At 43.1% G+C, this 14,223-nt stretch overlaps 1 protein-coding gene across 4 annotated transcripts in view; it reads right to left on the bottom strand.

Moving 5' to 3' along the window:
- Positions 1–255: 255 nt before the first annotated feature.
- The window catches only part of LOC115462845 (urea transporter 2-like), a 50,305-nt gene continuing 36,337 nt past the window's right edge, over positions 256–14,223 (bottom strand). For all 4 annotated transcript variants that reach the window (XM_030192889.1, XM_030192890.1, XM_030192887.1 and 1 more), the window contains exons 4-9: positions 12,991–13,119; positions 8,380–8,572; positions 7,768–7,915; positions 7,547–7,681; positions 5,332–5,381; positions 256–1,179 (exon numbers count right to left, since the gene is read on the bottom strand). In XM_030192889.1, the coding sequence (XP_030048749.1) occupies positions 994–1,179; positions 5,332–5,381; positions 7,547–7,681; positions 7,768–7,915; positions 8,380–8,572; positions 12,991–13,119 (841 nt within the window). In that variant the 3' untranslated portion in view covers positions 256–993. The remainder of the gene's footprint in view (positions 1,180–5,331; positions 5,382–7,546; positions 7,682–7,767; positions 7,916–8,379; positions 8,573–12,990; positions 13,120–14,223) is intronic.

Genomic DNA, 14,223 nt, shown 5'->3' with positions numbered 1-14,223 from the left:
AAATGCACAGGAGGTGAGTCTCATTCAATTGAAAGGAAGTTCTGGAATGAGGGGGCATAGGATGAAGTTGAAAGGGGATAGACTCAGAAGTAACCTGAGGAAATCCTTCTTCAAAGAAAGGATGGTCAATTTGTGGAACAGCCTCCCTGTACAAGTGGTGGAAATGAAAACAGTATCTGAATTCAAGAGAGCTTGGGACAAGTCCATAGGATCTCTAAGGGGGTGGTGGTGGTGGGGGGGGGGGGGGGGGTGATAGGGAGAGTAGCTGACATGGATGGGCAGACTGGATAGGCTATATAGTCTTTATCTACCTACATTTTTCTTATGAGTTCACTTTCATATGTGATATGGTAATCCTGAGTTAATCTAGCTGTTCTGTGCTAGGCTTTCTTTGTTATTGAGTTGCAGGTCAATGTTTCTATTACAGCATAGATAATGTAATACTTAGTTTCCATATACAATTTTGACACTCTTTTCTTTTAATTCACATGCTCCGGGATCACATAAAGCTTTTGCGGAACAATACAAATAAAAAAACAATAAAACAAGCCTAAGTCATTTGTCCATATCTGGAAGACAACTTTTTAAAATATCTATTTTCCTTGCAGTATCCCAAAATCCTTCCGTTTTTGTTCAACAATATCAACAGGAGTCGGTAAGCGAAAAAAAGGAAAAACATCTATGGACCAAAAACAGTGTATGCAAAATAATAATAATAATTAAAAAAGCTTTCTGTAAAAATAAAGCATTATAGAACTTTCATACATTATAGAACTTTCATACATCCAAAAAATGATCAATTCTATAATGGACAAAAAGTACCACAGTGCTTGTTGAGTTATCTCAAAACTGTGAAATCAAACTGGCAGTCTGACCTTTTAGACTTTTTACCATTATGTTTTGCCTGAAACCTAAAACTGGCTCTAAGACACACTAGGGTGATACCTAAAAAATAAAAAATAAAAACATAAGCGGTAGACTCTTGTTTTGCTTTCATAGCTCATTCATGTCCTTTCCTTTCTGGCTGGCTTTTCGCTGCTTCAGGTAATAGCTTCGATTGGCTTCTGGGTAGGTGACCTTACAGAGTGGTAGCTTGTAGATGGCTGAATTATTTGTGGTTATTAGTAAAAAGGTTAGTGCTGATAAGCAGAAAGGCCACGTACATGACGGCAATCCAACCTGAAAGCAGGAACACAATCATTTCGACAAGTTAGTGAGAGGTGCTTAAAATCACATGCTTAAAATCACTTTATCATATTAAAAGCTGCTGATGGAGCCACTCTGTGACCTTCAGCTCAGAACTCTCCTAAGTTCAATAACTGCACTTTTAAAACTGATTACAAAGCTCACTTAGGGGCCATTTTATTAAGCCGTGTAGGTGCCTATGTGCGCCCAACGTGCACCAAATTGAAGTTACTGCCCGGTTACCGCATGGCCCTTGTGGTAATTTCAATTTTGGCGCACGTCCGCTACGCAGGTCTGAAAAATATTTTTTTAAATTTTCTGACGCGCGTAGACCAAGTGGAATTTGTCACGCATAGACCATTACCGCCCGGTTACCACGTGAGACCTTACCGCTAGGTCAATGGCTTGCAGTAAGGTCTGAGACCCAAAAATGGAAGCGCGGCAATTTTCGTTTTACCGCACGTCCGTTTTCAGCAAAAAAAAAAAAAAGGCATTTTGTAGGTGCGCTAAAAAATTATTCTGCGCGTACCCAAAACTCGCATTTACACTACCGCAGGCCATTTCTCAGTGCACCTTAGTAAATGGACCCCTTAGGGCTGACGTGGGCCTGTAGGACAGTGATAGTCTAATCACAGGATGTGATTGGCAGTAATATTAATGTACAGAAGCAATCCCCCTCATCATTAAAATGATTCCAAAATATAGAAATAGGCTTTTCTTAATTCTAAAGGGGTAATTTCAATTTCAATTCAGCTGGCGGTGGTCAGTGATTTTTTTTTTAGCTGCTGTTGCCGACTTTACGGCCAGATATTCAATCCTGCGCCATGTCTGGGCACCGACAATGAATATCCAGGTACGTGCATTGGCCGGCACTTATTTAGGGGCTCTTTTGCTAAGCAGCGGTAGCCCAACGCAGGCTTACTGCTCGACAATCCAGAACTACCGCCGGCCCAATACGGGTGCCGGCGTAGTTACACCCCCAGTGAGCAGCATTTCAGGCACTAGCGGAAATATTTGGAAAATATTTCTGCATGGGGTTACCCAGTGGTAATTGGGTAGTGCCATGCACTGCCTGGTTACTGCTGAGTTAGTGCGGGGGGGGGGGGGGGCCCTTACTGCCACTTTAATGGTGGCGGTAAGAACTCCCCCTCCACATGGCCACACGTGAAGAGGAATCTTACCGCATGGCCATGTCTTATTTCGACCTTTTTACCCGCTGCAGTAAAAAGCGTCTCAGAAAGTGGCAAAAACGGCCCCTACTGCTAGTGCAGGGCCTTTTTTTACTGCAGCTTAGTAAAAGGGCCCCTTCGTTAAAGGCCAATATTCAGCCCTTTACCAGATTTTGGACAAAGGTAGGACTGTATTTTACACAGTCCGATTCGATGGGTTTTCTTTTCCAGTTCAATGCTTACTATCAGCACTTAAGGGCATAAATGCTGACTCCGCCCCAACTCCACCTACAGACCGCCCACAATGTAGCCAGTTTTGGCTTAGGTGGTTAGAGGGGATATTCAGCAGCACTATCTGGTTACATGCTGCTGAACATTCCCGGATAGTCCCACATAGGCAATGAAATAGGCAGGAGCCTCTCCTGCCCATTAAGGGCCAGATTCTATATACGGTGCCTAAAAAATCCCGCTGCGGGATCAAATGAGAAGCTAAGTCGTTTTCTATAAACTAAGTCGTTCTCTCTATATATACTTTTGTATTATTTTGCTGCTTACACACATGGATGAGCACGATATGATTTTTTGAGCACAAAAAAGAATAAAAATATATTTTGGAGGTTTTTGGCCAATGATGGTTTAATGGCCCGTTGAGTGCTTAGGGTACGCTAGTGACAAGTTCACTTGAGCACCTGGGGTTTTTTTTAGGTCTTTTCCTCCTTTTGTTTTTAGAAGCATCTATGAGCAATGTATATTGTATTCTACAGTGTTTTGGAAGTATACATAAGAGTAGCCATACTGGGTCACACCAATGGTCCATCTAGCCCAGTATCCTGTTTCCAAGCCAAGTATCTGGCAGAAATCCAAACAGTAGCAACATTCCATGCTACTAATCCCAGGGCAAGCAGTGGCTTCTCCATGTCTGTCTCAATAGCAGCCTATGGACTTTTCCTCCAGGAACTTGTCCAAACCTTTTTTAAACCCAGATACCCTAACTTCTGTTACTACATCTTCCGTTCATTGAGTGAAAAAATATTTCCTCCTATTTGTTTTAACAGTATTTCCATGTACCTTTATTGAGTGTCCCCTAGTCTTTGTACTTTTTGAAAGAGTAAAAAATTGATTCACTTTCACTCCTCAGATTTTCTCCATTGTCTGTCCATGTTTCTGCTCTTTGCAATCTCTGTCCTTTCATAGATGCCACCACCTGTGCTATCCTTCTTCATGCACTGGTCGTCACCAAACTTAATCACTGTAATATTGTTTATGCTGGTCTTTCATCTTCACGTATCAAGAAATTACACTCTGTTCAAAACACTGCTCTGCGCATACTTTCCGACGTCTGCCGTTTTGACCATATCACTCCTTTATTCAGACTTCAACATTGGCTTCCGATCACTTTTCGTATTCAATATAAGATTTTGATACTCATTTATAAAGTTTTTTTTTTTCCGTTGCCCCTGCTTATGTTTCTTCTTGAATATCATACCTTACAGACCCTCACTTGTCCTGCTCTCCTCAACAGCTAACCAACTCTGCCCTGTCACATGCTGGAGTTCAAGCCACACGTCACTCTGCTTTCTTCTCACTGAGCCTGACCTTGTGGAACTCTCTACCTTTTACTTTCTTCAATCAACAGTCATACCAATGCTTTAAAATTGCTCTGAAAACCCATATCTTCATTAAAGCATTTTCCAAAGCCCTTCCTTTTTTTTCATACTGTTTGGCCTGGCTGCCTGGATGACTTCTTTGCTCCCTGCTGTGCTCTTAATTTCTTTGTTTTCTGCTCTATTTACTATTTTTTTTTTTGTTAAATTTGCACCCCACCCTTTCCCACTCTTGGCAGGCTCAATGCAGCTTACATGGGGCAATGGAGGGTTAAGTGACTTGCCCAGAGTCACAAGGAGCTGCCTGTGCCTGAAGTGGGAATCAAACTCAGTTCCCCAGGACCAAAGTCCACCACCCTAACCACTAGGCCACTCCTCCACTGTTGCTACTTTGAGATTCTACATGGAATGTTACTATTCCACTAGCAACATTCCATGTAGAAGTCAGCCCTTGCAGATCACCAATGTGGCCACGCAGGCTCCTGCTTCTGTGAGTCTGACGTCCTGCACGTGCAGGACGTCAGACTCACAGAAACAGAAGCCTGCGCAGCCTTCTACATGGAATGTTGCTAGTGGAATAGCAACATTCCATGTAGAATCTCCCATAGTAGCAACATTCCATGTAGAATCTCCAATAGTATCTATTTTATTTTTGTTACATTTGTACCCCGCGCTTTCCCATTCATGGCAGGCTCAATGCGGCTTACATGGGGAAATGGAGGGTTAAGTGACTTGCCCAGAGTCACAAGGAGCTGCCTGTGCCAGGAATCGAACTCAGTTCCTCAGTTCCCCAGGACCAAAGTCCACCACCCTAACCACTAGGCCACTCCTCATAGTTCATAGTTGGAATTCTTTTCCTTATTTCATTTGATTTTATTTATACACCGCTTCGATATTACGGAATGCGGTATAGTAAATGATAATAAATTAAACTAAAACTGTGAAAATCAAAGTTCCCACTTCTCTCCATTCCTGAGCGCTGTTTGTTGTTGACACCCTTCACAGGAATGGCCTTGGACTGGCTTCTGTTAAAGGGCTCTTGCATTGTTCTGTCATTTATTTAACACTGGGGTTAAACAGTTCAAGCAAAGAAGAATTTACTGCATAATGAATGAGCCCCTTCATTGATCAAAAGGTCTGCACATCTCAAAGTTCAGCATTCCTCACCTGTGTTGTGCCCCAGTCTTAACCATTCAACTATTTGGATAAATCAGGAGAGGCGTGTAGTGAGTTTACAAAAGAGCAGTGGGGGGGGGGGGGGGGGGTGATTGAATTAAGTGACATATTTCGGAATTCTTTAATTGTGGTGCATTGGAAAACAGGGAAACGTAAGGGCAGCATTACAAATGTTAATCAGATCGCTTAACACTTACCACAGACATCATATTGCCAAGAGCAGCCCCCAGATATGCACAAAATAATGCTGTGAAAAGAGCAAAAGAAATGAGTGAGAACACTGGATTAGAAATGCCAAGGGATGACATTTAAATTCTGTTCTTTCTGTTCTTCTGCTTGGGGGTCTGATCTTTGTACTAAGCACTTTTTTCTTTATTCAACACGTACCCCCTAGTTTCATAAAAGTCGCCAAAAATTGTGCTTGCAAATTTTGGGCATGTGCCCAATTTGCACACACCATTTAATTGACTAACGAGCCAATCAGTGCTAATAATTAGCTTTTTTATCACGCAATTGCCAAGTGGAATCAATTAAGATGTATACATGTACATTTAGGTGCAAGACCCATGAGGAAATTTTAGGCGCATCCCAAAAAAGGGGGGCATGGAAATGGGAGGGTCATGGGCAGTTTGGGATGGATCATGGGTTTAGTTTTGGGTTACGTGCGCAATTTAGGTGGGGGCATTTGCAGCACGTTTTTGTAGGTGCAAATGGATGTGCCTAAATTTAGGCAAGATCCCCGGGTCTTAAGCAGTATTCTTTAAACTGCATCTAACTTTCAGTGTGGCTTATAGAATAGCGTTTAAGCATTTTTTTTTTAATGATGATTTTTTAGGCGCAAATTATAGAATTCACCCCATAATTTAAAAATGAATGCTTCCAGTCCCATGAGGGCAAATCTATAAAGAAGCGCCTACATTTGGGTACCCAAAGGAAGCCTATGTGCAGCCTGCTTTATAACAACACTAGTAAAAAAAAGCCCATTTCTCATTGAAATGAAACAGGCACTAGCAAGGTAATGACCTTCTGCCATTAATGTTATCCCCCTCCTCTACCCCTTCCCCCCTCATCTCAGGACTCCCCCTGTCATCGCAGCACCCCCTTCCTCCCTCTCTCTCGTCTCAGGACCCCCCTCTGTTCAGGCCCCCCCTCCTCTGATGTCCGCGTCCCCTCTCCTCCCATTTCTGTCAGCCAGCGCCTCCCTCCCTCTGTCTCTGTGGCCATTAGCGCCAGACTAGCTCCTGTATTTGCTCCCACCGAATGATCAGAGCTGACGAGCACGTCAAACAAAGAACTCGCTGGCTCTGAGCACAATGAGCATGCAAAGAAGGCCTCCCTCATTTCTCCCCAATACTCAGTGGGTAGCGCGCCAAACAAGGGTGCTCCTCCCTCAGCAAACCCTATGCCAGCTCAGAGCTGGCGTTAGGGTTGTGCTGAGCCGTGGGGAGGAATAGGGAGACCATGTTCTAGTGGCTGTGATTTAGCTGTGTCGGCCAGGTTGTGGCTGATTTGCTTTCCCCTAGACCCTGTGGCTGCCCTGCTCTGCCCGCCTGGGTGCAAAAACTCCTAACACTGTCATGAAAACTGTGGCTGATCTGTTGACTCCTGGATCCTGTGGCTGCCCTGCTCCGCAAAAGAAAAACAAATATCCACATGTGATCCTTCAAGGTCATCAGCTTATAGCGTAAGAAATACCAGATCACGTCAGATCTCCAGAAGTACTGGTCCAATCCCAAACAGGCAGGCCCGTACCGTGCTCTGGAAGTGGCAAGAGTCAATAGGACAGCCCTTCCTCCCTTTCCCTCCTCTGCTCAGTGTTCTATTGAACGCATGCCCAGGCACAATCCTCCTGCAGTTGTCCCTAATGCTCAGTGCTAACAATGCGCCTAAACTCTTCCACCCGCATAACTCTTATATAACAGATCTTTGTCGACAGCAAGCAGTGACTGATACACACTGCTCACACCGGCCCCACAGCCTTCCCTCTGACCTACTCCCACCTATGTGGAAACAGGAAGTTGCATCAGAGGGAAGGTTGTAAGGCCAGCATGAGCACTATTTAAAAGGTATGCGGGGTGGGTGGGGGAGGGAGGGTGTTTTAGAAACCGTATGGCATGCAGGCGGGCGAGAGAGGGATAGACTGAATCGCCTGTGGGGAGGAGCAGTGCTATGTCCCCCTCCCCCCCGCCATGAGTCCCGTCTCATGTACCAAACGTTTATTCATCATCTATTGTCATAAGCATAAGTTTGATTTTCCTTTTACCTTCCTACCAGATAGACCAATCAGAACAGAGTCATGGTTAGGAGCACTAAGACATTCGGGCAGTCCATATCACACCTAATATGAACAAGATCAAATGCTTCATTTGTTTGTGATCTTTTAAAAGGAATGTCCATCATGGAGATACATACCACAAGCCACAGCCAGTAAATGCGTCTGCCATGTGAGTGCATAAAACATTCCCCCTACTGCGATGCAAGCAAGCACAGAATTGTATCCCCAGAGCCCAAAGTAGATATTCTTGAAAGGTATGGCTAAGCTCAGTCCTAAAGGGAAGCAAAATGAAGAAAGATGTTAGTGTTATAGAAAGCCATTTTTCTGCTCAAAGGCAGGCCTGGCAATAATCAAATACCTGCTAACATGCCCACTGTTGATCCAATGGCACCGTGCAAGCAAATGACTGGTGAAGATATGAACAATGCAACCAGGAAGAGGCCACCAGTCCAGGCATTATCACAGCCGTACACCTGGCCAACTCCGACTGGGATGGACTTCAACAACTGCAAGTTCAAACAACAAAACATAGCAGCAAAAGGTTATATATCCAACTGGCTTAAATCATGATTCAATCTTGTAACCATGTGATGGGTGCAGTTATGTATTTGTTTATTTGTTGCATTTGTATCCCACATTTATTGTTTCTATTCTTAAAAGCAGACCTGTCTCGGGGGTACTATGAACCGCACTTGAAAACCTCTGGAGAACATGAATAGCAGAAACTGATTGAAGCACATTTTAGAATGAAAATGTCAAGCAGATATTTTCTAACCTACAGACTAGAACTACACTTGTAAACTCATGAAAATCTTTGCCTGTTTTGGTACATTCTGCTTGCTCATTTCTACCTTCCTGATCTAGGTCCTACTTGATCTGTGATCTTCTTTCTACCTCTTATGCCACTAAGGTTGTACCTGTCCTGGAGTAAAACGGACAAGAAAAAAACTTTGTTTCTTCATTGACATACCAGTGGCACTTGCAAGTCAGACCAAGTAATGTTTGGAGTTGCTGAGATGGGTTCAAAGGAGACTGTGGGGAAGAAGAGATTGTAGTGTCCAGTTGCAGCCATATGTAGACACACAGCAATGTTGAAAGGTAGTGTAAAGACTGGAAGATCCCATTTGCTCAATATCGAAGCCAATGCACTTGAGAGAATTGGACTGAAAGGCAAAGACAGACAAAATAACCGCTATGAACACTGTTAATATGTGTCCCAGCTTGAGACCCATCCACTGGAATAGTGGTAGGCCAAGTTACATATCTTAAACAGCTGAAAAGCACTGAATAGGCCTGAGAATCAGCTGATGGCCTTATAGCAGAGAGCCTGCAAGAGCAGGACTGCTTGGTGAGTCTTATTGAAACCAGGTACAACTTTCAAATTGAGTGTAACACTTAAGATGTAGAAAATAATGACAAAAATGGTAAAAAGGTTGGTTTCTAAGATGGAGTCTGTCTTTGTAAAATGGCTCCCAGAATCACAAGATACAAAGACGCAGATCTCTCTCAATATTAGGAAAGAGGTTTTACAAGTGTTGAAATTGGCATTATGAAGAAATCTTAGAAAGGAGGGGCAGGTGGGCACCTGACCTGTGGTTAAGTATGATTCAGAGATGAAGAAAGAATAGAAAAAAGTCCCTCTCCAATTGAGTTGTATGTACTGAAAATGCTATATAAGAGCTGGCCATCAGAGCTATCGTCGGAGTCCCTCCCCAACTTGGATCGGACAACGGCGAAGCTCTGGCCGGTTGAACCCAGAATCTGACTGATGTATGTACCAACTTGAAGTCCTGATTTGGGTGAGAATAAAAGACTATTTCTTTCACTAAACTGCTCCAGTCTCAGTTTCAATCTCTTCTCTTTAAACTGTTTCACAGACACACAAGTAAAATTCTATCTCACTATTCTCTAGTCTCTGTGTTAATTTCTCTGTTTCATTTCACACCTTATATCACATAAATAGACTATCTTTTAAACTCTAGTACATCATGTGGGAGAATAGATGCCCTAGGATGTCCTTGGAAATTAGGAGCCAGAAAACAGAGGTCATATTTAGGAGACTTATTATGAGCCTTCTGAAACCCTCTCTCCACCTCCGTGGGCAAGGGTCCTGCGGGGGTCTAGAGAAGGGTAATTAAAAACAACACATTTATGAATAAGTTACCCCCTTTCACAAAGCTGTGCCAGTGGCTGCTGTGTGGTAATGCCGACACAGCCCATTCACTTTGGATGGGCTGTGTCGGCATTACTGCACTGACAGCCGCTAGCCTGGCTTTGTAAAAGGTGTGTGTGTGTGTGTGTGTTATAGAATTAACCATTGGTGGGAGGGGTAGGAGGAGAGGTGGGAGGAGGGAGGGACAAGGGAGGGATTAGTGTAGAGGGCAGGGAAGGATGGGTAGGGGAGGTATGAAGGAATGGGAGAAAATAATAAAATATGTGATGATGTGAGAGGGGATGCTGTTGAAAGTTTTGAAAATGTTGTATTTATTATGAATAAGTTTAGACTGTTTCCTATTACAGCAATCAATAAAAGTTTATATAAAAAAAAAAAAAAAAAAAAAAAAGAATTAACCATTGGAAATTATCAATCCTTTTGACATACGATTGCAATTCTAAGATCTGACTGTGATGTGGCAGTGTCTCCCTTGATCAAGTCTTCAATAAACAAACTATCTGCAACACCAGTATTCATTTCAAGAACAGCTAAAACGTATAGGTTCCAAAAAGTAAATAAAAATAATGAGGAGAATCACTATGAAAGGGAAGAAGCTGGAAAACTAAGTTGTTACCTGGTTAGAGTGCCCTGAATGAAAATTGTCCCCTGCAGTGTCATTAGCCCCTGAATTATGTAAAATCGGAAAAAATTGAACATGCAAATGTGGGCACGCGTGCAATTTAATTGAAGAATGAGGCAATCAGTACCGATAATTGAGATCTTAACAAGCAATTATTGGTGCTAATTGGATTTAATTAAAATTTTATACATGGGTCCGAAAAGGAGCCGTGGCCATGGGTGGTTCGGGGGTGCTTCTTTAATTTACACGTGTTGTTATAGAATAAAGGGGATCTGTGCTTAATTTAGGTGCGGGGAGTCACACCAAGGTTTTGCTGGTATAAATGGTCATTGACTATAGTTGCAGTTCCCAGTGCTAAGCTCTGTTCTATAAATTACGCCTAACTTTAAACAGCGTTTATAGAATAGTGCTTAGCACTATTTTTGGGCACCAATTTATAGAATTCAGTCCTATTTGTGTGCAGGGCCTTTCACATCACACACATTTCCAAACGGATTAAAATGAGGCATTTGGGGAGGAGGGGTATTTAGGCTTGGGGAGTAAATAGTTCATGCATGCCTGAATTTATAAGTGGTTTGCTCTTAGTCCACTGCCTTCAGAAATAGCAGGTGTAAAGTACGAGGTCACTTGGTACCCACATGCCATTTAGACAATTTTCAGAGTTAAACTGCTTGCATGATTTGCCTTCGAAAATTAGCTAGAAAAGTACCCAGGGGCAATTCTATAAGTGAGAGTGCCTGCATTTAAGTGCCCGGACACAGCACAGTGAGACCCCTATCCTATAATGGCATCTGGACACCCAGATTTTAATACTGAATATTAGTGTAACCCAGCATCGGCGTGCCTTACATTTAGCGATGCACAGTTACACGCCATAGACCTGGCGTAACTGCTGATGCCTAAAGGTGGCAAGGATGTGTCTAACTTACAGTGGACCTGGGAGCCTTGCCCATGTCCCACTCATGCTCCACCCACATATACACCCACATGTATTCGAGTGCTATAGCACTTACAAGCGCAGCAGCCCCCTTACAGAATAGTGCATTGGGTGCTTAGGTGCATACGTGCTAATTTTCTCTGCACAAAGGGGAACATTCCTATGTAACTACGCGCAATTTAATGGAATAGCAAGCCAATTAGTGCCAATAATTGGTTGTTTAACAAGCAATTATTGGCACTAATTAGATTTAATTGGGATGTAAATTTAGGCACGGGATCTGCCACTAAATTTATGGGTGGTCCAAAAAAAGAGGGTGCAGATATAGGAGGGTTATGGGCATTTCAGGGCAGACTGGGGACATGGTTTTGAGTTACACACGTAATTATAGAATATGGGTGCTCTGGTGTAAATTAAGCCACGGGTATTTGCACCACGTTTTCATTGGTGCAAATGGCAGCACCTAAATTTACATGCAATCTCTCCACTTATGTATTATTCTATGAACCGTGCCAAACTTTAGGCACAGCTTATAGAATACCACTTATGTGGTTTTTTTGGCTCCGATATTTTTGGCGCCATTTATTGGATCTAGTTCAATTTGCTTAGGGCATAAATACAAACGGTACTATATAGATGGGACTCCCAGTTCTGTGTGTACTTTAGAGACCACTGTAAGTTATGTGCTAAAGTGCTGCATTTAGGTGTGCACATTTTCATCTACTATTGACATAGCATAAGTGGAAATGCCTAACTGTAGACACATAGATGCCAATTTATGCAGTATTCTATAATTGAATCTTATTTATTTATTTTAGTTACATTTGTACCCTGCGCTTTCCCACTCATGGCACGCTCAATGCGGCTTACATGGGGCAATAGAGGGTTAAGTGACTTGCCCAGAGTCACAAGGAGCTGCCTGACGTGGGAATTGAACTCAGTTCCTCAGGACCAAAGTCCACCACCCTAACCACTAGGCCACTCCTCCACTGTTGCTACTATTTGAGATTCTACATGGAATGTTGCTATTCCACTAGCAACATTCCGTGTAGAAGTCAGCCCTTGCAGATCACCAATGTGGCCGCGCAGGCTTCTGCTTCTGTGAGTCTGACGTCCTGCACGTATGTGCAGGACGTCAGACTCACAGAAACAGAAGCCTGCGCAGCCTTCTACATGGAATGTTGCTAGTTGAATAGCAACATTCCATGCAGAATCTCAAAGAGTAGCAACATTCCATGTAGAATCTCCAATAGTAGCAACATTCCATGTAGAATCTCCAATAGTTTCTATTTTATTTTTGTTACATTTGTACCCTGCGCTTTCCCACTCATGGCAGGCTCAATGCGGCTTACATGGGGCAATGGAGGGTTAAGTGACTTGCCCAGAGTCACAAGGAGCTGCCTGTGCCTGAAGTGGGAATTGAACTCAGTTCCTCAGGTCCAGAGTCCACCACCCTAACCACTAGGCCACTCCTTTTCAGTAGTAGCTCAAGGTGAATTACATTCAGGTACACTGGATATTTCTCTGTCCCAGGAGGGCTCACAATCTAAGTTTGTACCTGAGGCAACAGAGGGTTAAGTGACTTGCCAAGGATCACAAGGAGCAGCAGTGGGATTTGAACCAGCCACCTCTGGATTGCAAGACCAATGTTCTAACCACTAGGCCACTCCTCCACTCCACGCTTGGCATGCTGCATCTAGGTGCCTAACTTTGGCGTCCCGTTATTGAGTTGCCGCCATACTGTGCAGCAATAAAGGTTATTAATAATCATTTTAACAAATTTAAGGTGCTCAGGAAAAGCTGATGTTTGCATACAAGCTATTCATAAAATAAGCTATGACATACATACCACGTCATGGACATGATGGCAACAGGAAACAGAAGCCACCAGTACCAGTCTCCCTTATGAGAGAACACAGCCATCAGCAGACCTACTAGGATCCCATTGTAGCCATGAAGTCCTGCTGCTATGGCTGATCTGTGTGAGAGAAAATAATGACATTTACTGCACTGAAGATATATTATTTCTGCAATAGTTCTTTTGGATGTACAGTATTTATACAAGGTTTTCCACAGAGAGATCCACCTTTGAGAAACCATGACCTATAGAAACTCTTCATTGAACTCACACACATTCTTTCAGTTCTTGCGGAAGACTTCAAGACCGGAACATGTCCTTTAATTGGTAATAGTAGAAACGATGCTATACATCATTGACTCGACACGGGCCATGTTTCGGCATTCAGTTCCTGCATCAGAGGTCATGATATTGTACCTTCAAAAATGAAGAAGAGGTAGCCCACCGCCGGGGATCCAAATAGTAATTGTTGACCTTTAAAGCAGTCAATACTCTAAAGTTACGGTGTCTCTTTGTTCTACAGACACCAGAATGCTAAAGACTTGACTGCATTAAAGGTCAACATTTTTGAAGGTACAGTTTCATGACCCATGATGCAGGCACTGAATACTGAAACACGGTCCGTGCCGAGTCAATGATGTACAGCATCGTTTCTACTATTACCAATTAAAGGACATGTTCCAGTCTTAAAGGCTCCTGGTGCTTTTTGGTTTGTAGTGTTTGATTTGTACTTTGTATCCCTCTCTGTTTTTGCAAATCAACATATCCAAAGGGACCTTTATGTTGCATGGTCAACACTAAGGGTCAGATTAAGTTACTTGCCTAAGGGGCTGACCGCTGCCAGTGCTAAACACGGAAATTCAATGCCAGGCCACACATAGTAGCGGTCCTACTTATGTGGTTAACCTGGTCGGTTAAGTTCTAGCTGGCCAAGTGCTGATTCTACCCTGGAACACCCCCAAAATAGCCAATTTTGAGTTCAACAGTAACCAATTATTCGCAGCAGTGCTAACAAGTTAAGTACCACTGAAAATTAGCAGTGAGCCCAGAACAGGTAATTTAACCAGCCAGGAGCCATTTCTGCCTGGTCAAATCATGTTGAATATCAACCCCTAAATTTCCAAAGAGTGCGCAAATTTGGGCACTCAAGTTATAGAACAGTGCCAGTTGCACAGCTAACTTGTTAAATTAGGTGCCAATTGGCCTTAAGGACCAATAACAGCA

The sequence above is a fragment of the Microcaecilia unicolor genome, chromosome 2 (genome assembly GCF_901765095.1).
Source record: "Microcaecilia unicolor chromosome 2, aMicUni1.1, whole genome shotgun sequence".
Taxonomy (NCBI): Eukaryota; Metazoa; Chordata; class Amphibia; order Gymnophiona; family Siphonopidae; genus Microcaecilia; species Microcaecilia unicolor.
The sequence above is the reverse complement of the archived record's forward strand: the minus strand, read 5'-3'. Positions and strand labels throughout refer to the sequence as shown.